General features: G+C 37.6%; 5 protein-coding genes and 1 long non-coding RNA gene across 8 annotated transcripts; 3 read left to right on the plus strand and 3 right to left on the minus strand.

The window, feature by feature from the left end:
- The first annotated feature begins 400 nt into the window (after positions 1-400).
- On the plus strand, positions 401-10,743 carry LOC100740870 (cilia- and flagella-associated protein 61-like). Its single transcript, XM_033321444.1, is given in 20 exon segments — positions 401-2,802; positions 2,870-3,004; positions 3,139-3,299; positions 3,365-3,494; positions 3,920-4,337; positions 4,640-5,284; positions 5,628-5,881; positions 5,964-6,261; positions 6,923-7,167; positions 7,235-7,442; positions 7,625-7,854; positions 7,921-8,033; positions 8,098-8,369; positions 8,537-8,669; positions 8,782-9,146; positions 9,337-9,717; positions 9,787-9,864; positions 9,940-10,056; positions 10,126-10,191; positions 10,480-10,743. Coding segments are annotated over 20 exon segments (4,617 nt in total). The 5' UTR covers positions 401-2,623; the 3' UTR covers positions 10,669-10,743.
- A 1,011-nt stretch (positions 10,744-11,754) lies between these two features.
- On the minus strand, positions 11,755-14,550 carry LOC112213052. Of its 3 annotated transcripts, none has more exons than XR_004461947.1 (4): positions 14,426-14,550; positions 12,940-13,683; positions 12,750-12,860; positions 11,755-11,968 (listed from the first exon to the last, which is right to left on the minus strand). It is a non-coding gene; the product is annotated as an uncharacterized LOC112213052 (long non-coding RNA). The 3 variants fall into 3 exon arrangements; XR_004461946.1 differs by lacking the exon at positions 11,755-11,968 and adding an exon at positions 12,600-12,679; XR_004461945.1 differs by lacking the exon at positions 11,755-11,968 and having other exon boundaries at positions 12,600-12,860.
- On the plus strand, positions 12,327-15,997 carry LOC100747369. The gene is made up of 3 exons (XM_003490493.4): positions 12,327-12,550; positions 14,480-14,664; positions 15,328-15,997. The coding sequence occupies exons 1-3, from the start codon at positions 12,421-12,423 to the stop codon at positions 15,397-15,399; spliced, it is 387 nt and encodes a 128-aa protein (XP_003490541.1). The 5' UTR covers positions 12,327-12,420; the 3' UTR covers positions 15,400-15,997.
- A 58-nt stretch (positions 15,998-16,055) lies between these two features.
- LOC100741107 (dihydroorotate dehydrogenase (quinone)) lies at positions 16,056-17,722 on the minus strand. The gene is made up of 2 exons (XM_003490523.4): positions 17,118-17,722; positions 16,056-17,048 (listed from the first exon to the last, which is right to left on the minus strand). The coding sequence occupies exons 1-2, from the start codon at positions 17,467-17,469 to the stop codon at positions 16,225-16,227; spliced, it is 1,176 nt and encodes a 391-aa protein (XP_003490571.1). The 5' UTR covers positions 17,470-17,722; the 3' UTR covers positions 16,056-16,224.
- Positions 17,723-17,848: 126 nt separating this feature from the next.
- Positions 17,849-20,325, minus strand: LOC117151105 (odorant receptor 7a-like). The gene is made up of 4 exons (XM_003490524.4): positions 20,188-20,325; positions 19,344-19,818; positions 18,367-18,597; positions 17,849-18,265 (listed from the first exon to the last, which is right to left on the minus strand). Exons 1-4 carry the CDS (start codon positions 20,323-20,325, stop codon positions 17,925-17,927), a joined length of 1,185 nt encoding a protein of 394 aa, XP_003490572.1. The 3' UTR covers positions 17,849-17,924.
- A 190-nt stretch (positions 20,326-20,515) lies between these two features.
- On the plus strand, positions 20,516-22,110 carry LOC117151810. The gene is made up of 2 exons (XM_033321458.1): positions 20,516-21,486; positions 21,850-22,110. The coding sequence occupies exons 1-2, from the start codon at positions 21,385-21,387 to the stop codon at positions 22,090-22,092; spliced, it is 345 nt and encodes a 114-aa protein (XP_033177349.1). The 5' UTR covers positions 20,516-21,384; the 3' UTR covers positions 22,093-22,110.
- Positions 22,111-22,485: the final 375 nt, after the last annotated feature.

The raw sequence follows: 22,485 nt of genomic DNA on the forward strand, positions 1-22,485 counted from the left end.
AACCTATGTTCCCCACTCTTCTCCTCAACTTTTTCACGTTGCAGTTGCAGACCGTTGCTTGATCTCCGAAAGTCCGCTACTTGATCTCAGTCTGGTGCGCACTGTCGCTGAGCGAGGGTGTTACTCATTCCCTGGCACGTTCTGAAGTGATACAACGAATCAACAGTAGACGAGCAACGGGTAAGTTAGAATAATTTCTCGTTAAGCTTACAAATTCATACCGGTGCGTGTATATAATTGATGAAGCTTCATATCGAGATCATGTAGCGTGTTCTACATTATTCGTTTCTTTAGCGTTGGTGATATCTTTTTTTCAACATGTTGTGGCGAGAAATATTGTACGAGCAATTTAGTGACTATTCGCCACTAAACCATCCGTTATTCGAAAATTTATTTAAGGAATTTTTAGTAAGATATGTTGAAGGATTTTAACTAATATATAATCGTATAGAAGTGTTTAAATAACTGTTTATCTGCTGTCCTATTTTGCTTTCACATCTAATATCAGCCAAAATTCTTTTAGATATCGTTTCTAGCATGTACAGTGAAAAATTTATTTCACATCGCTATAAAACTTGTTAAAAAGAGAATCAGAGTACAGCGCAGTTTTCAACGTACTCCGCAAATGAAATTCGCATCGACCCAATACCTTCTAGTATAGTTTATCGAACGCGTTAATTAACTTATGATACCTGAGTATAGATAAGCCGACTAATGACGCAACATGTGCTGCGTTTGTGCAAGGTATCGTTAGAGAACGACTAATCACGTCATTCTCAAAATCTTCCGAATGAAATTTCGCGAGATATTCTAACGACAATGACACGAAGCATCCTCGTACCTGTCGCACCAGCGAAACAACTTCGATCCCATTTTTATCGCAGCAGAAATGCAACATTTGCTTCGCTTCGAGAGTTTGCTGGCTAACCGCGAAGAATTGTGGGAACATTGGCGAAGTAAAAGTAAAGCAGCTACGAGTCGCGTTTCGCAAGTCGGAAATTCGTACGGTGGTTGGTCTGACGTAACCCGTTACGAACCGTTGCGCGTTCAATGGTCCATATTGCGCGTTACTTCTCAAACAGAATAAACATCGTCTCCGATGATTTAGCTATGCGTCGAAGTATCTTTCTAAGAGTTTCTTCGTTATATATCAGAGGAAGTGGAGACTGATAGGAAAGTGAAAGACATAATATCAGTTTGGTTGAACAAAAAGTCACGATCATTGGCTTGTGCTTCCGCGTTTCTTGCAGTTATTAATAAAAGCTCGTTCTCTGTACACGACGGGGCGACTGCGAGCCGCCTCTTCTTCGGCAACGGGACGATCTCACGGCCTGTAATCAGTCGGCGGATCTCCCAAGAGCTAATTAGAAACTTACGGAGAAGAGGTTTCTGTCAGCAACGTTGTTCAAGTCAGCGGAAGAAGCCTTTTCCTCTGGTAACGATAACAGATCGTTATGCGCACATACGCTCCTGCTTTTCGTCTACAATTTCATCCGTTCGAGTTAGGTGCAATTACTCTTAACTGCTTTGAACGAACGTTCGCAGTCAGTAGAGGTAGAACAGTCGAATATAGGATATATTTGATGAATTCTCGTAATTCGAATACAGAGTATCTGTGAACGAATTATAGACATCGGAGCCGAAAGTAGGTTCTTTAAAAGAGGAACAGCTTTACTGCCAAAACATTGGAGCCAGGTGCGCGTTTTCGCGCTGCGTATCGTGACACGAAGTTGCATGACGCCACGTCGTTAGCCAGGTATTCGTAAATGCAGCAAGTCCTTGGTAAAGTCTTGAATCGATTGCTTTCCATCGAAGCGATAAGAAAAAATAAATAGCCGGTAGCAAAATAAATCGATTCGATACGATTACTTTGAAGCCTAAAAAGCGAGAGACGCAAGGGAAGACTTTGATATGGCGGAACGGCGGCGAAGGCCAACGAAAAAAAGTGCACCGATGCAGCATACCGTAACGATCGTGTCTGTTATTGTCGATTGCATCGTGGAACGCGCACGTGCCAGCACCAAGTGCAACGTAAATAGCTTCCGCGATGTGTCTTGCGGCAAACCGCAAGAAGAAAGAAATTCTATCGTTGAAATTGTCAACTAACAGCGCGCAAATCTTTCGATACTTTTTCCTAAGTTTCTTCGATAGTTTTAAAGGTGTAGCCTGCAACGTTCCCGCTTCGTTATTTCCGCTTTGAAACAGGCTGACGCTGTTGTGGATGGAGCTTAATACTCGAGAAGAAAACGGAGTAAGAAGGGAACAGCGAAGAGAACGCGAAGCAATTACTTTGCCCCACCGTTTAAATCGTTCGAGGAGTTTCGTTATTACCTTTTTTGCGAGCATTAAAGTCGGTCGCCTCGATGGGCGCATATAGAGAGAGAGTTTCACTTTTCCCACGATTATCTGTCATCCAATGATTTCAGTCTATCGGTTTTTTCCTCAATTATTGGCAGTTGCACCAGCGGCGATTAGTACATACTCGTATAAGTGCAAGTGATCGTTTCAACCCTGAAATCAGTCACGCAACATTTACTATAGTATTCTGTAGTTCGATCGGGTATCGAAAGTCCAGCGATAAATTTCGGTTCGCCGAGACTAGTACGGTTATGAAAGAAGAAAAATGTTGAGTATATGGCTGGGCGATCCAGAGGTATATTTCCGCGGAAGGAAAAGTCTGGATGCAGCGACAAAGATTTTCGGTGTCAGACTAATGGAGCACGCCGATCTGCCTAATCTCGAGCAACTCATACGTCCGGAGACGTATGAAATTTTTGGAGACGTGGACCTCGAACGCATCTTGTATTCAATTAACTAGACAATCGTCTGACAATTTCGCAGCATGATAACAGGAAACGTTCGTTTGCAGCGAGGCGAGTTGTCTATCGATGGTGCAGTGTAACGAAAAGTGTGAAATCGTTTCAGGCATATGCCTTTGCAATTATCCGAACGTGCCATCGGTGACTCCAGATGATTGGCTGACTTGGTTGTACAGATTGTATAAGTAATGGAAACTATTTCTGTCGAACACAAATTTCATTAACCCGTTAAATGCAGCACTGATCATTGTTCGTTTAACGCGAATATTAAAAAGAGAAAGGTAAAATGCTCCTCTTATCTACGATTCGTTTGATAAAGGATCGAAGATGTGACAGAAGGAAACGCGATGTTTATACATATCCTCGTCTGGGACAAACGATATACTGGCAACTTCTTCGCAGACCTACTGACAGGACTCTTCGATATTACGTCGTGTTTGCAACACGTGATTCTCGTGGTTCCTCCTCAGATTATTATACGTGAGTCCAAAGATGGATCTTTCGGTAGACGCTGCTCAAAACCACCGGTGGTTTTAATTTTCCAGCTGCTGCAGACGTGTTCGAACGGCAGATGATCAGGATCCCGCAATACTGTGCCGACAAGCCGTCCGTGCAGTCAATCTACATAACCGAACGTCATCTAAAAAATCCCAGGCTCAAGATTCGACGTGCTGTGTGAGTTGCGTTTCACGCGACTTTCTGAATCGTTTTTTCTATTTATACATGGTGATTCCGATATTGTGCTATAGTTAGAAAGAAGCTGATCCCTCGTAGGTAGGTTGAAAATACACGGTCTTAAATTCACGTTACAATTGGAGCCCGAATACTACAATTAAAATGAAAAATATTTTTCAGATTGGAGTACCACGTGAACAAATTTTATTTTATATTTTTGACTTACTTTCGCGTAACAAATCGCTTGCTTCCTGAATGTACCACAAGTTTAGGATCACCCTGTATATTGATCAGTTTGTTTACATAGAATTTCCGCGATGGCATGTAGACAAACAATTAGAAATGAACGAGTTCAAGGAGCACTGTAACCTCTGACTCATCGTAATAGCGCACTAAATAGAAACATTTTCTTTCCCACGTAATAGAGAAGAGGATAACGACGACATAGTAGCGATCATCGACGCGGAGTCGAGCCTCGTAAAAGAATTTTATGGAGAATTTTACGTCAGCGAGATGATTCGCAATCCTGACAACTGTCGACGACTGATCGTTTCCGAGGATGACGATGGTTTTGCTACTGGCGTAATGTTTCTCAATAGCAACGTAGATGTAGATACACTCAATCAGAATTTCGAACTGCGACCGTACAATGGTCTTAGAAAGATCCATGAAAACGACAAATTTCTCCGACAAAGCATGCAGCCTGCCAGCAAGACGTTCTTCTCTATATTTTGGAGAAAGTCTCTCGAGGAATCAACGAAAGAGTTAGTATTTTTTATTATACTTCGCCGTGGGACATATCGAATTTGTAACTTATTCTTTCTGACGACTAATTCTGAAGGATAATAATTTTTGAGAAGTCCTTCTCATTGATATCGACGCATACGTTGCGTCGTCTGAATTAGAAAACATATTGCCACTTGATTAAAATTTATAGTTTAATTGCATACCAAGGCAGTAAATACTGCTTTTAATTCTAACGATTAATTTATTAATTTGTACTTTAGTTCAACGTAATTACTTTCACTTGGCTTGCGTATGCTTGTAAACGTAATAGCGTATACATATAGCAATCGTTATTTTGAAATTTAGAAACGCGATAGGAAAGAAATACAACTTTCCAACATCTCTAAATGAGAACTTGAAATCTATTTGTCTTGAGTAGATTTATCTGCCAGATGCATTTATGTCAGACATATTCACACCGCATTAGATTCTCCGAGGGACTTTCACCGGAAGAGAGCATGGAAAGCGTCGAGGACACAGACTCTAGAATTTCTGTAGCTTTCAACGATGAAGCGACGAAACTGATACCACCTACGAGAAAACTGTTCGATTCATCGATAATGACCTTCAGCAGTGATCTGCAATCGATAGCCGATTACTTCGACACGTATTATCGATCAAAATTGATGACCAACGCGTTCACAGACTCATTATTTACGATACCACGTGAGTTCCCAACGAATTTCGACTTCTTGTTCGATTTTTATTTAAGAGGAACAAAATCAATTGCGACATTTTTTTGCAACAAAGGAAGATCTATCGTTACCTTCGGTGAATCTTTCGGAGACCCAGTATTTGACAAGATCGATGTCCCTTTGCAGCCTGTTTATCACGGCGATGTTAACGCATTCGTTTTGGAAATTTTCGCGATGAAAGATGAAATAAAACGTCGCTGGAGTAGGAACTTCATGGAGGCCGCGTTCGAGTGTTTTCCCGACTTGGATTATTGCGTGATCCTTCTGCCTTTCTCTCATCCTTATTTTCCTCTCCTCCAACATTTCGTGGTATATTACATTTCTTATTGACACATTCGAGACTAACATATTTCAAGAAATTATTCTTGAAGTTATCCTAACGTTATCCGGACAAAGGAAATATAAAGAAGTCATGGGATTTATATTTAATAGGAGCAATGAATAAATGTAAAGAAGATATAGAATAACTATATTATTGTCGCTAATAATATAAAAACCAAATAACAGTTATCATATGATGAACTGTTTTTAGTACAAAAGTTACTAAAATTCAGCGTATTGTTAAATTTTATCTCGCGACTCAACGCCAATTCTCGAATGAATTAACTTAACAAAAATTAGCAATATCTTGACGCTTTTTTAAACGATCCAGCGTGTGCCACTGAAGTGCAACAAGGATTATCCGATGACGCTATACGTAATGCATCGTACTGCTCTTCTGGGTCACATAAAGCTTCGAGAAGCTAAACTTTCCGATAGAGACGACATACAAGAACTTCTACAGAATATTCCAAAAGCGGAACAAGTTTTAATAGACTTTGACATCGCGATGGACAAACAACCGTCGGAGATGCAGTGTTATGTCTGTCAATGGAAGGACAGGATAGTCGGTGTAGCAATACTTTGGTGAGCTTAGAAGGATGTTGACTGCTTTTTAGAAAATTTTTTACATCTCGATGAACATCAACGACGATATAAATTTCATTAGTGTCGAGAAAGAAGTCACGTATATTAGACGACGTTATCACATAGAAGATTACATCGCAGAGAAAAATATACCTGGCGATGCTTATGGACGTATTCTACATTTCATACTGATGCCAGTTTTCTCCATTCATCTGCCCTTCTTCTTCTGCGAGATCGCTCGTTTTAGTGGCATGATCGTTCTTTATTATCGACTTACAGAAACAGCGTTAAGTGCATTGGTAAAATTCGACGATAAAATTACATTTCCCCTCGAAAGTCTTAGGACACGTCCTACTTTTAATAAAATTTTGGTCAAACTTTTATTATAGCTCATGAATTTTAAATTGCATGTATTTCTTAATATTAATTTCATATTTTAACAGTATCGACAGAGTGTCAAGTTAAATGAATTATTACAACGTTATTCAGCCATGATCTCGTCCAATTTTAGAGCAAATGTATTAACTTTTCTAAGACTTTCGGGTGGGCAACAAATACAGAGTCGGAAAGAGGATACGCGTTTAGTTTCGTGGCTTGTTGATATTATTTGACTTACCAGGAATAGAATAGTATCATTTGCTTTCCTAAGTATTGCAAATATACGAAGGTATTTGCCACATTTATTTTATTGGTTGAAACTGCTCTCGGTGTTGATCCTTACATAACCGACATCAGCCTGAAAAATTCATCATCGTACTATGGAACATAGTTATAAAAATAGTATAAAATTCTTGCTGAATTATATTTCTTTGCAATTTCTGGCTTTCTAGGCTAGACCTTGTTCTTTAAATACTTAAAAAGGCTACAGATTGATACACAATCGATGCACAATCTGGAGATCTTGCAGGCCGTTCTGTTTCACCTGCTTCCAATTCACATGTTTCCTGTAAATTAAAAAGTGTCAGCACGACATGAGATACAACGCGTAACCACCTTTCTGACTTACCCTGTAGTTCATCCTGAGACGTACTGCTATTTTAGACTCGTACGCATCCTCTGACGATATGCTTGAACACTATGGCTCCCGTGAGGCCTCGTCGAAGAATCGAATACAAGTATCATGGTTTCGAGGAAACTGACGAGCCTATGAAACGAACTGAATGTTTTTCGCTTTTCATGACGTCACCAAGGATCGCATTGATACCAAAACCGATCATCGATTCGAGGGTGGTTGTGGTGGGCGCCTCGGATTGTGCCGTTGCATTCTTAGAACATCTTATTTTTGGGTAAAACTGAATTAAAAACTGAAGGAACTTTAAAGGTGAACGACAAACTCTGTTTTCTTAAATTTAGACAAAGCTTCATACGATTCACGAATATCACTCTGATATCGCCACACGGCTTACCTTTCGAGGACGAAGACGAAACGTGCGCGCATTTGCTACCCTTCAAAGGCCGATATTGTCCGAGGTATCGTCGGCTGATTGGGGCACGTTATCGAATTAGTATTGTATATGGAACAGTGACGTCGATTCAAAGGTATGGAAAAACAGAGAGGAAATAAAAACATCGCAGAGATGCGTTTATAGGAAATTGGAAGGTGCAAATATGTACAGAATGCACGTATTATAATACGCAAACGTATATAAAATGTCGAGTATAACACTCGTTATAGTATCTAATAAGCAAAAAAAAGTTTTCTACCTAGATTCCACTTTTCTAATTATCTTCATGAAAATATGAACTTTCATAAACATTCACGATCTACATTACAGTGTTAATGAAATTTCTTCAAATGTTTTCTATAATGACACAAATATTCCCGTGACCGATTGTATTGTGCCTAACAGGAAAGAGAAATACGTAACTGTGATGAATCAAGGAAACATTACATACGATTATCTCATCTTAACCTGTGGAATGCAGTATCAGCGTCCTCAATTTCAAGATGAATTGGACGAGCAGAAAAAAGGGTAAACCAAGAAGATAAAGCTCTAGAAATTAGAACGAATATCAACAATTATTTTTCCCCCGCCTAGAGAATTTTTGCAGCACGAAACACCTTGGAACTGTTTGACGCTCAATGACGATACAGAAGCGGCTATCTGTTTAGAGAAGATCGAAGAGTTGACGAATAAATTGGAACGCGAAAGTTAGTCGTTCGATCAGATTTTACGAAAGAAGAAATCAAACATTAATACACGACATTTTTCTAGGGAAGATTATTTTTTATGGACACAACATCGATTGTTATTGCGCCCTTCAAGGATTGCTCGAATTTGGAGTTAAGGGTTCTTGGATCACACTGATCCAACCGCCATTGCAAAAGTGTACATCCTACGAAAATATCTTCTTCGATGATTGCGAAGTACAAAAAGCACGCGAATTAGATTTGTCTTTCTTTAATCGTTCCAACGACACTCTTCGACTGCACTGTACAACACTGAGCAACTATTCTGTTGCTGATATACAATATTTATACGTTTACTGATACCAACAGCCTTATTCTATTACGAAAAGAATGTTGATCTTTAATTAATATCAGAATATCTTTTAAACCAAGCATTTTTAGAATCTCGATGTAACTTCGTTCTTTTATATAGAAATTCGAAAAACATATTGCTTAATATATAAAGAAACATGTGGCTATCGAAGGTGTACGCAGAAGTGATGAAGTCGATTTCGAAGAATAATATCGAGGTGCTCGTGGGTTGGGAATTGATCGATTGGCACGTAAAAAGTTTGCCACAAGGAAAAATGATAGAAGCGATCGTTATCCGGCTGAGAGGTAAAACCAGAACGTTGGACTGCAACGCCTTTCTAAATTTTCGCGAGAAGACCATCAACATGAGGATATTTTTGGGTGATTGCCAAATTTCTACGTCAACGAAGTTCATAATTCTGTTCACGACCGCTAACTATGATTCACCAATGCGTTCGATCCTTTTCAGCGATCTGTAGGTCTGGACTCATGTTCGACGGCCAGTTGGTCATAGACACGGAATTAAGGACAAACGATCCATCGATCTTTGCTGCTGGTAGCATAACTAAGTATTGTAGAAGATTCTACCTCGAAGCCTGGCAACATATATACTTTAATAGTATAGAGATCGGCGAGAAAGTTAGTAGACCAAAACGTCCTTGCACGATTCATAAATATTGCGGTTTATTGGCTACAAACTTTTCTTTTATGATCTTACGAGTTCTAATGAAAGTTAATATTTCAAAACAGACAAATATGCAGGTAACTGTAACTTTTTCTTCGTAATTTCTTAATAACCAAATTGATGGATAGAAACGTCAAATTACTTCCGGATGTAAAGGTTTAACACTGATAACTTGTAACTTGTGATTTGCACAATTTTGCTAATAATATTAATTCAATTCCGCAAGATGATTGAAATTTTTAAATCTGCGAGTCTTTTAGCTTCACGAAGTTCATTAATATCTGATAGCTAGCGAAGATTCTTCGATCGGTCATCGAAAATGAACATCGAGGCAGCGAGACATCGGTCGTACAGTTGAAAAGCAAGGAAGATCAGCCGATAGTCGTGTTTCGATCACCGAAAATCGTGGCCTGTACTTTACCCGGTGGTTATCGCTACCTTCACGTCGGCAAGTCTGGAAAATCCATGTTACGCAAACCTACGATTCATTACAACGTTTACGTGAGTTTTCATTGTGGTTTCGCTACGTTCTGCGAGGAAATTCGTTTAAGCGATCGTATTTAGGGTCAAGTGCTGATAACAGGCTCGTGTACATCAGAAATTGGCTACTTCCGCATACAACTGAATCGGTTTGACATGATAGAAACAGTAACGTGTTTCAACAAGAAGGTAGAGAGATATATCACTTTGCTTTTTTAATGATTTCAGAGTATGCGTAATAATCCGCCAATATTTTAGGATTTCGAAGTGCGTCATATGGTCGCGTTATACGGAAAGCACGAGAGCTTACTGAACGAGCTTAAAACACGTTTCGAAGTAAATTGTTTTTCTATGACGTAAAACCGAGAATGAAAGATCTAGAAAATAATTATATCTGTCACCGTGATATAGAAGTCGTTGATCTCGGACTTTTACGCGTACTTCCGGGAACCATGGGCCATGGCGATCTTCTACGATAGATTCGAGTGTCTTCGAGTGGAGAACCGTGCTACGCTCTTGTCGAAAACGGTAAGAGAAACGAACATTGAAAATAATCCATTCGAGAAACGAACGACGAATAAATTTTTCTCGCGATAGGCAATTCCTGGACAATCATTAGTTGACGATTGCGTGCGTGCATTAGTACAATCCAACTGGAATGCGGTGAGTCAAGAATTTATAAGCAGTCTGCAGATTTTTATGCAAATCAGTATTTTTGTATAATTTGTATATCGACGTAGAAGGTCGTGTCTTTCCTTATCTTTCATACTATATAAGTTCCAGCAAATTGAAAGTTAAAGTGAAAGTATCATTTAGATTAATCATTTCTTTTCACCGCGCCCCTCTAATACCTTTTTTCGCATAATGACAGAAAGATACGCAGTCTATTTATGAGATAAAAAGTTTGATTTTTCGTTTCGGATCGTGTTAAATGTCGCGTAATCTTCTTAGATACAAGACGACGATCGTCAGACCATCGAATCGAGATTCGCTGGCTCGGTGTATCAGCAGGAAATAGAGGAAAATTTGCTAGATCTGCTACAGTTTTCCGAAGAAGACTTGCCTGTTTACTGCACTCCTGGAAAATTCCGTGAATTATACGCGGACATTGAAAACAGTCCATTGTACACTGATTTGTAACTAAAGAGACTCGTAAAGATATTTGAACAGATATAGAAACCTTCTATAAATATATTATCTGCATTGCACAAAACATCCAAACATTTTATTAATACTATGTAATGACACGATTGTCGTGATCGTATTGGTAAAGTTTGAAATAAGATGGACGACTATAAGCGGATTCGATTCGTTGATTAAAATTTCGTTCGACGGAATTAAAGAATTCATTATAATATATGTTTTACCACGTTTATAAAAATATTCTACGGCAAACGTTCAGATACTTTCATGTATAACCGTAAATGGGTGATCCTATCACAGCTAATTTCCATTTCACGCTTTCTCGAACGAACAGCAGCCTTTTTCTTCGACACGTAAAACGCGTTTTCGAATCACGCGTGACGCCCGCCAAAACCACAAACACGTTACAGATCGATGAATAGACGCTTCTGATTTTAAGATCGCCTTTTCAATCGGAAACTGTCCTCGATTGCTTCGTCCGTGCCTGTTTACTTGGCATGCTATCCAATCTGTGGGTCAAGTTTAACATTCCAAAGAGCTGCTCCATAAACATACAGCTCAAGGCATTTACTCGCCACCTACGCACCATGAAACGACAAATACGCGTTACAGAAATGTCACGGCACGCCTTTTAAACGCGAAATTGTCTCTCCGGTTGCTTATCAGCCTGTGCGGATCGCGGATCCTCGGCTTACTCTCTTTGGAGAACAGGATCGCCTAATCTAAAAGAGAAAGTACGTTTGAGGCCTGACTTTAGCAGTGTTCGACCTGTAACACTTACACGTGACAAACGATAGTGAGACATTCTGTGTACCTAGGTACACTGTTCGAAACAATTAGCGAGTTGCTAGTATAAACAGTTTTATTGCGTCAATCGAACAAACAGAATTACGCAGGAATCCAATACTGTCATCCTTAATTAAAATGTTCTGCCAAGAATCTCTTCATTTTTCAAGATAGGTACGTTGAAATATTTGGAATCCGTGAAATAAAATTGTATTATATAGAGCATTACGAAATAATGATTCGGCATTTGAAATCGAACGAGCACGAAACTTCACTGAATAAGTTACGAACAAATGATTTAGAAAATAATTATCTCTTTATTCTACAGATTTTTTGCATTGCTAATATAAAAATTAAATTTTAGCTTTTGTACAGTAAATGTCATAAAAGAGGTTGATAAGTTAGTTGTATATTTACTGTCTTTATATCGAAGCTACAAAAACTTTTATCGATTTACGAGGAATTTCTTTTCTTGGCGGGTTTATGTTCTTCATAGTTGGAAAATAGAAACCTGAAACAGTCATTAGAAAAATGTACACATTCAAGCAACGTATATAAAAATCAAAGTGTGACATGGAAAATGATTCTCTACCTATTTCGAGCTGTTGTGCTACCGTGGCAAAATGGCGATTTAAATATAGAATAACGAGATGTTTTATCACTTACATGGCGCGAACAAGCGGCCAAATGCTTTACAGCTTAATGGACCAGTGATTCAGAACCAGAACCGGAAGCAGAATCGTATAATTAAATATTTTGGCAAGGAACTTTGTCGAGGCTTCCGTTAGGTTCGTGCATCCTATCAAGGCTATTCCTTTCCTACGTGTACGCATTGATTAACATTTTTATATTGCTACGCGAGCAAAATCAGTTGCGACAAAAGGAGGTAGAAATCAGTCGCGCGAGAACCGTGCGCAGGGACGTTTGATCTTCTATCGGTTAGGACGACATCCATTCGCGAAGATGAGCGTACCTAAGTCGCTTCAGTCTTACTTTTACGAAAGAAAGTGCTATTTGTGCGAGAAACACACGGTTTATCCGGACCACGACGATGCTAAGAAATCGACGCACAGAGTGAGATTCAGCGAGCCCAGTAAGTGGTCAAACATTTTTGTCCAATGTAAACGAGTTCTTCTTTTTTCATTTTATCTTATTTATTTATAATCGCAGCCACTTCTGAGAGTTATTAGTAGATTGCGGATTGTTATGCATTCATAAGAAACTGGAAAGTGCAAAATTACAAAGAATGCACATTGTAATTTCTGTAATACTTGATAGGTAAGAGCACTTACCTGGTAGTACGGAGGTTCTACCTTTTTTAATTATATTCCCAAAATAGATGAATTACATACTTATCATTTATCATTATTACATAGGCTTGTCAAATATTATATTGGAGTAGCCTGCAATTGGGTAATCATAGATACGTATAATATTTACATTGTTATAATGAGCATATTATGTGCAACAGATGTTAATTACCAGGTAGACTGTTGCCTCGCTGCGTCTGGATTGGTTGAAGAAAACTTATGTCATTTAGGAACTTTAAGAGATGTTTCCTTTATTACTTCCTTCTTATTTATCGTCGATGTAAAGTTGCTTGGGACTTTCGACAATCAATTAATATTGATTAGTTTCACAGTGATTCTTGTGCTGTCAAATATCACATTTCTTCGAAGCTTCTTTCGTACTTAGATGGACGTGGGTAGAGTTTGTGTGTCCTATTAAATAGCAGATGATAAAAATTGTGGTTTAATAATGTTAGTATATATTACATATAGATATATTTATTTATTTACTTATATCTACACGATTGTCACATATCTAGCGACGAGCGTTATTTTGTTCGCTACATTTGCGACTCTGTTACCCTCTATTCACTAATACTACGATACGCGCGTAAAAATATCGCTCGTTTGCATGGAACTTATCACCAAAGAATTCGCGAAGTCTCCCAGAAGGGATATTACGAGGAAAGATACAACAAAAAGCGATTAAAACGTCGTCAGAGAAGAAACAGTAGTTATTCTCGTTCCTATGTAATCTGGTTTTGAAATGTATCCAAAAGCACGGAGTCCCTGACGTTGGGTCAATGTCACGCTATTCTCGTTGCTCGTTTTACTCCCCAACACGTGGACTTCGCAGCTGTTAAATCTCGTGGTAACAAGATTTCTCTGAATTTAGCCAGAGACTATGTTGTTCCGTCGACTTTTTAAGCTTTTTAGTCTGTCAACCAAAAAAGAATTAACTTGTCACACCAGTTGGTCAAGTTCTTGGACATAATACATATGTATGTAGTTCTTTTATTTGTGGATTTTCTATCTTCTTAAGCGTCGTTATATTTTTCTTAACCCGTAAATCGTGCTATTCTTTAAATTTCTGGCGTAATAATTAGAGATAATATAGGAAACGCGAGAAATTTGTCATTTTCACCACTCTGGTACTAGCGTTTATTATAGTAGTTTCTGCTTAAAGGTCGCCTTGTTAAAACAGGCTAATATGGAATTAATGCGCGTTAAGCGATTCGCGTGTTCTTGCACCATAATAGCGTGACAGATACAAAACAACAGACGCATGTTTATGCAATACCAGTGTTATTATACAACTATTACGATTACCACACCTTCGTAATATAACTGGCGAATTAATGATAATGCGAGACGCAGTTATGTAACGAAAATCGATTTACCCAGTGGTCGGTTCTCTTTTAAACTGAGGAACAAATTTATATATCATATTATTAATTGAAAGGTCAGTTATCGAAAGAACTGAGAATATTTATACAGATTCATTAGGATGCGGATAAAATTACTTTATTTGATTAATAGTTTAAGGCGTATCAGCGCGTGTGTTCTCTTCACCATAAAAGGGAATATTCAAGACCTACAAATATATTCACGATGCATCGCGCTGATTCACGCGTCTTTTGTCGCGATAATTGTCACAATTTTTCTCTTAACAGCCTTACCTCGACAGCCTTGTGTTTAAACGCTTGCGAATGGACGACTTTTTTTCTTTACAGGCAAGATGTTAAGATCAGCTTCGCCACAATATCCCAGCAGAGCATCCGATGCTCGAGTGATCCGTCTGACAGCGGATCAAGAAGCTGTCCTCCAAGAACAGTTCAATAGATGGCCCAGGGCACCTCATGCGGCGGATATCGTCCTTTTGGCAGCCGAAACTGGACTCTCAGAATCCGACGTTGAGGTTCTTACAGTTCTTTATTCCTTCTAAGAAAGAAATACAATAGAGGTTCAGAGGAAAACTTGATAAATCTCACATAATTTCTATTCACATGCAAACTGCACCAAAAATTGTGATATATAAACTAATGACTAGACTGCGGATTTTAAATTTTATGCAAAATTTGAAGATACAAAAATGTGCAAAATGCATATAACATGCAAAAATATAAGATACACCTATAGGAAAAAACTTACTGTAATCTTTAATAAGTCGAAAGTCCATACATGTATATATTTATATAAAAATCCGCGGTCCCCTAGTAATAGGTTTAATAATCTTTGATGTTGAAGTAACATTAAAATCAAACAGAAAAAGAAAAGAAAAGAAATACAGTAGAATTTCTTTATACGAGTATTCTGATACATATTGAAACCTTATTATTGAAACTTACTATGTAGAATATTTGTTATTAACAGGGCTTTTTCTACGATAATTCTTAAATATTGAAGCAGATAAATAATTTTCTTTGTCTTTAATTAATTAATAAATAAATTCCAAAATAAAAAAAATTCTATCATTTGGACATCTTTCTCTCTAGTAATTCAGATATAAGAAGCTCTATTGTGTTTTGATAATATTGTTAAACAAGAAAAATCATGGCTAAAGATTTAATATTTCTTCTAGGCTTGGTATGCCATCCGATTAGCCCAGTGGAGGAAAGAACAGGGCCTAGGAGGAAATCTTGGTTTACATTAACGTTTAATATCGAGACATCTCGTATATTATCTTAACTGTGTACCTGAAAATGTAATACGTATAAGGATTGCCGATCAACCTGACAACGATCTATTCTTTATCGATCTTCCGTTGCTTCTAGCTTAGTGGTTATGCTCGCGTAGATTTCATTAATTTAGAGCTACACGACTTTTGTTTATATTAATTGTGATCGTGTAGCAAAGTTAGAGCGAATCGTTAGAAACAATGGTACTAAACATTGATTTTAAGGAGTAACTGTGAGTAAAAAGGTATATATTAGAACAATATTCGTAGTTACTGTAATAATTTAATCATTTTATCATTATTTATTCCGATTTTAAAGTACACGAATATTAAAATGTTCGAATGAAAAACTATTTCCAAGTGGCTCGACATTTTTTAATCATAAATATGTCATGCAAAGAAGACATTACCAGTGAGTATTAATCATAGCATACGTAAGACCTGAACACAGGTCGCAAAACAAAATATATTAGTTGTAACGTATCAGGTACAACAGACGTATTTTAATGCTTTTAAATAGATGTACTAAATAATTGTACAAAAAACATAAATTAAAATGAAAATGTTTGTATAACTCAGTTACTTAAATAAATGTTACACAAAGAAGCGATGAGAAAAGATAGCATGCCGTGTATCATAGATGTTGTTTTATTGTCAATATCATGTATCAGAATATACATGATTTTCAAAGTAGGAACTGTAACAATTAAACATTAAAAAAATATTGTTTGCATAAAATATACATATTTTTAATATACTAATCTAACATTACAAAACTAACAAGTTACAAAGTTAAACTATTCATCTACCATTCGCATCTTTTCCAATTGCATCTTTAATAGACTGTAGACCATCTTTTTTGAGTATATCATCCAATTCTCGTTTAATTTTTCCAATAACTGGTGGCCCTTGATACGTAAACGACGTATAGACTTGTACCAAAGAAGCGCCAGCTTTGATCTTGTTATAAGCATCCTCTCCAGTAAATATTCCACCAACTCCAATAATAGGAATGGTACCTTTCGTTCGTTTGTACATATCCGAAATCATTGCTGTAGACATGTCAGCCAAAGGAGCTCCACTAAGCCCTCCAGTTTCTTCTTTAAGGGCACTCGCTAAATTATTTCGTGTAACTGTTGTATTACACAATATCAAGCCATCCACACTCGATGATTGTTGAAGTATTACATCCGCGATATCCTGCTTCTCAGAATCAGATAAATCTGGAGCCAGCTTCAACAGCAATGGTTGTTTGCATTGTATGGATTGTCTGACATTGTTTATTTTTATTAACAAGTCTTCCAACTCTTTTTTATTCTGCAACGTTCTTAATCCAGGAGTATTAGGACTAGATATGTTAATTACAAAGTAATCTGCCACATCTGCGAATTTCTTTATTCCATCTATATAATCTTGTGCAGCGTCGTCCGATGTTTTATTTTTACCTAAATTAACTCCAACAATACCATCAAAATTCTGATTCTTCTTCAGTCTTTGCAAGCGTTCCCAAACCACTTCATGACCTTCGCTATTGAAACCATATCGGTTGACAACTGCATTGTCTTCTGACAACCTGAATACTCTTGGTCTTAAGTTGCCAGCCTGTGGTTTCGGTGTAACTGATCCTTTTAATAAAAATTTCAATATAATATAGGTCAATTGCGAATCGTTAATAACATATGAATAGTATTTACCTATTTCTACAAAGCTAAATCCTATTTTGTGCAAACCCTCTATTGCTTCTCCTTGTTTGTCAAAACCAGCTGCCATTCCTAACGGATTCTTAAATTTCATGCCCCAAACATCAACAGTTAAGGAAGCAGGATCATTTGTATCTTTTGCAGATAAAAGACCCCATTTCAAGATCTTCACTGCTGTATTGTGTGCAACTTCAGGATTTACAAACCTTGCAAGTGGCATGATAAATCTGTTATAAAACTTCTCATCGCCCTGGTAAATGCAAAAGCCACCATAAAACATAGTTGCAGTGGCAGTCACTTGTAAAAGTGATTTTAATTTTTGTTTGTTATTCAGGCGGTGTGACATTTTACAAAAGAAATAATTCTTTTACATAAATGCAGCTTCCTGTTGTATAAAAACATTTAACCCTTTTTTTGAGGTTAATACTATCTGATCATTTAATCAACATACGGTCAATCCATTATAAAATGATATCGTAACGCTATCTCACGTTGAATCATATAATCATCTAAAACCATCTAATAATTAAATTACATTCTATATTTAAATTTATGTATATTTCAAATGTTTGCAACACGTGATCACAGAATGACATAAACTATCCAGAACCATCTGTCGGCGACTGCACGAATTATTGATTATAAAGAACCACTGAAACGATTTACCGCGCATGCTCGATAAATTTGATTTCGAGAATTTAAAATGAATATTGAATCATCAAAAATATAATATTAAATACTTTATTGTGCTTTGCTATAATAATATAGCTTCGTAGAATTACATATATATTACACAAGATCTCAAGTAGTTACCATCACCCGAAGAACTGAAAGATACGACATAGAAGTTTTTATAATACTCATATATGTTTCCATATTGACTACGAAGAACTTTCCAGCTTTCAAGAAAACTGGATCTTGAGTTCTCATAATGACATAGATAATATCTTTTGCCACACATTTCGGTATATCGTACCAGCTACAGAAATACACCGAGTTACCGACGGCTTCCATCTGACGCTTTAAGTATTCGCCCACGTAGCTGTATGCAAATAATTGCAGCAGTAGCGTGCTCGATACTATAAATGACTTTATCGTCATGACGATGTTTCCAACGCTCAGAGCGATAATAAATTGAAGTCCTAAAAACAGATGCAAATCATCATAATAAATTAATTAAATTTAAATAAACTTATGCCATTGTGCTTCGCGTCATTTTATCGAGTGAGGTAAGAATGTTTACCGCTTGTACAAATAAGTATACAACTCGTGAATAGTTGCACAATCAAGATAGAGCTGATGGTCTCGCTCAGCATTTTGGCCAACTTCAGCAAGTAAATATGCCTCTTGGTTAATGAGATGAAATGTTCCATTGCTTTTTCGTTCTCGTTGTTCAACCTATTGAACTCAAGCCTCAAAATTTCTACCTGACCGCACAGGTGAAAAATGATACCGAAGAACAACGAATCGCTCCCTAATTCACATTTCAATATAAATAAATGAATTTTTTGACCTACTATGAGCACGTATTGGTATTTTAGGCCATTCAAATCCCAGACTAATCAATTCCATTCTGCTTCAACCTTTTAATATCATCGCTCAAAACGAATAGCCGATGTTCTACATTTTAACAACAAAAATTACAGGCCGGATAGTGTAATAATCGTATTTAGAGTTACTCATTTATCGTTTTAATAGTTTTAAACACTACTTTCGTAGTTGATTTTTTTAAACACTATTTTGAACGTACATTAAATGAATATTAATCCACATGCCAAACACACGCTACGTACACACGAGGTTCAAGTTCAATAATAAAATTTTTTCACAATATACTTTGATTTGATCTAATGTGCCATATCTATATGTATAAGTGAAGTGGCGTAAAATTCGTACATCAAGTTTTAGGAGATTATTGTAAGCGATTAATATAAATAAAAAAAGACATCGTATACCATCGGCATTTTGATCGGAAAATGAGGTTGATCACTGTATTTCTGTCACATAATCACTTATATGAAAATTATTCATTTCAGATCATGTGTCCCTCGAAATCATCGTCCAATACTTCCTTTTTCTATCGCCATAAGCAAAGGAATTGTAATTGCAAATTACCTTTCGACAAAGTATGCTCGAACTTCGTCTCTACATCTCAATTTATGAACTTGATTAGCATGGCTTCTGATATTGACCGATTCGTATAACAGGACGATTAATTACCTATATTTCCAGTACTCAGGAATAGCAGCATCAAGTACTCGACGATAAAAACAATAAAATGCAAATTATCCGGCATTTTTATGACTGCCATTACATTTTCGGAAGGTAAAGGATACTCCGTTATACTTTCCTCCGTTACGTTAACTATATCTTTCTCTTCCTCTTCAGCCAGCATAGGCACAGTTATGAAAAGAATCGAGCTGAAATACGCGAAACATATCACACTGGCACTGGCCACTCTGGCCATATAAGCGTGTTTTCGCATTATCAGTCGCTTCTCTTCGTCTCGCAATTCCATATAATCCTCAACCGCGGACGTAAAATTTGAGATAAGGGCAGCAGGCCGAATACGAAACTGTATAATCTTTGACGCTGCCAAACTGCCGCAGGTAATAAGTACTAGTCCATCCAAATTTTTCTCGGCGTCGCTGTTGTCTAAGTACATCTCCGATTGCACGACCGTTACCATTAGTAGCTGCAAAAGAATAAGAATCTTCAAACGCGTCAAATGCAGCTGTTCAGAAACCGTATTGATTAAGTGTACAAATTGGGAGATAAAAAAATCAATAAAGTTGGAAACATTGGCTATTTCAATCTATCTTTGAATTCTCTATTGTTTACACAATTTCTTTGCCGTAAATTTCTCTAAAATGTTCTAATTCTAATTTATAGAAATATTTATTTCTCAAGAAAAAAATTTCTCTCTTTGTGTATACTATGATATGTAAAATTTAACTTCGTATAACTCTAGAACTAGTTTCACCTATTTGTCCACTCATGCTTGTTCTCGTATGGATAACACACATGTTAACTTTGCAACAGAATAATAGCGTGAGTTTCATACCAAGAAAAAAGTCGCTATTGTGGCACGTATAGCGGAAAAGATATTGTAGTCTTGAAGAGGCCAGGTACCTACAGGCCACGACAAGATTTTCAACGGAGTCATCGCGTAAGCGAAGTCCTTACTCGTCGACGTTTTCATCCTGACTGGACGAAGATTGACAAATAACTCCACGCAATCGTGAATGCCTTCTCTTTCCTTCTTCGCACATGTTTACGAATTGTGTTTTTATTCCTCGGTTTATCTTTTATTCTATTGTAATTGCTCTATTATCCACCGTCCAGTAAGTTACCACTTCTGCTACATTTCCATGAAAATTGTAGTGAGAAAGTGGAGTTACTTTGTAGGTGAATACTTTATTATTGTTCTTCTGTACGGGTAATACCGCGGTTTCCGTCGAATAGCACCATTCGTTTTAAAAATTGATCTGTATTTGTAGACAATATCCAACTTATACGATAAATTCTTAAGAAGATCATGCGTTTCGAAAATTGGAATGTTATCAAAGAATATTCAACTTTCACAGCTAAATATCGGAATAGGGTTCCAGCGATATGTAAGCGATAAGGAAACGGGAAGAACGAAGATCTATTTTCTTATAACAAGAAGATACCCTTTTTTTTATAAGGAAAGTAGAAAAACTGAAACGAAGTAAATTGCAATCGATTATTTTCAACTCAAACGATGGGACGATTGCAATCAGTTTGTCTTAAAAGTGCACTCTGGAAAATTTCTTATTTATTCACACATACTGATCCGAGTCGTTGTACACTCATGTATAATAATATATAGCAAGCTTCGTGCGCAAGTATGTTTATGAAAGTTTGAGTCATAGGTTAGAGAAAACTTCGTTCTTCCTCATCGAATTACAATAATAGCGCCTGTGCGATACTAGCAATGCATGTCGAAAGGAATACATATCACTCGTGATCAAATGGTCTTCATGTGCCTCGCGTTACTTTCAAAACGGACAAATAAGAAGTCTGATGTCTGTCTTTCCGATTTCTTTGAAAGTGAACATATTCATCGAGAAGAATTTCTCTTCTGTCACGTAGTATAACAAGCTCCCACGATTCATTGTGAGTATCTTGCGAAATGTCCTCTCGAGGTTGATACCACGGCGAATTGCAGACGGCTTGCACGATATCGCCCGATCGAGTCTCGGCTGCGTCGTCAGCGTAAGCGTGAAGCTACAGCTGTATGAGCAACGTCATCATCAGGACGACGCCTTTCAATGCACTGCCTACGTTGTCACTCGTGTTCAGACAGGCCAGCAGCAAGAAATCTGCTTTCGTAATCAAGGTAATACATCGTTTACACGTGAACATATTTTTATATGAAATTCACTTCATACTCTTCGTAAATACACAATCACATAACTCTTTGCAATTTTGCAATTTTCTATATAATATATGAATAAAAGTTTGCCTTTTGAATTATGTTTGTTTTCGTGTATCTGCCATTTTCATTTCCTTGGTACAAGTGTTATATCTTGATCGTCAACAGTTCTTGCGTTAACTGAACTGGATTATCATATATAGCCCTATAAAATTACATCATCATAAACATCATTAAACATCAGCTTAAAACCATATCAGTTACATACGCAGATTCATCGAATAGTGGAAGTATGTCGCAATCGTAACAACTCTCTCACCTTGTTAGCTCCCCGATTCGCGTGATCCGCCTGAAGAATCGGTGACGGAGTGGGTGGTGAGTGGGGTCCCACTACGTAAGGATGCGTGCTCGTCGATCCCCACTGGATACTATTCGAGAGAATTGAATGCGATCCACGATGCCGGCATTGTACGTCTGGAAGCGATGCCGACAGCAGTACTGTGTATACGTAGTTACACGCAGATCAAGCATCTGTCAAACGAAACACGGTACGTAGACGGGAATTTGTAACCGACTTGGTACGGAAATCAAACCGCCTTTCGTATCCACGCTACGTACGTATCTCAAACCAAAGTATTACGGGTATAAACCGCACAGCAAACCACCGTACAAATAACCGCCGTGTACAGCTGTAACGATTTCGTGAGACAGACACGTGCAGTTGGCCGTTCGCACTTCCTTTCCACGCATCAGCCAGTGTGACTGGGACGCCAGTGTTCTGTGTTCAGAGTGTGCAGTTTAAAATTTGTAGCGAACGGTACGAACACATCACGGAAAGTTTGTGACGAGATCGATCACTGCCGAGGTCGAATTCCCGACCCTACGCTGTAGCAAATTTTGAATTCACGTTCACCTGAACAGAACGAGCTGCTGGTTCTTGTTGTGGACTAAGGTGTTGTGCGT

This window comes from Bombus impatiens, unplaced genomic scaffold (genome assembly GCF_000188095.3).
Source record: "Bombus impatiens unplaced genomic scaffold, BIMP_2.2 scf_0452, whole genome shotgun sequence".
Taxonomy (NCBI): Eukaryota; Metazoa; Arthropoda; class Insecta; order Hymenoptera; family Apidae; genus Bombus; species Bombus impatiens.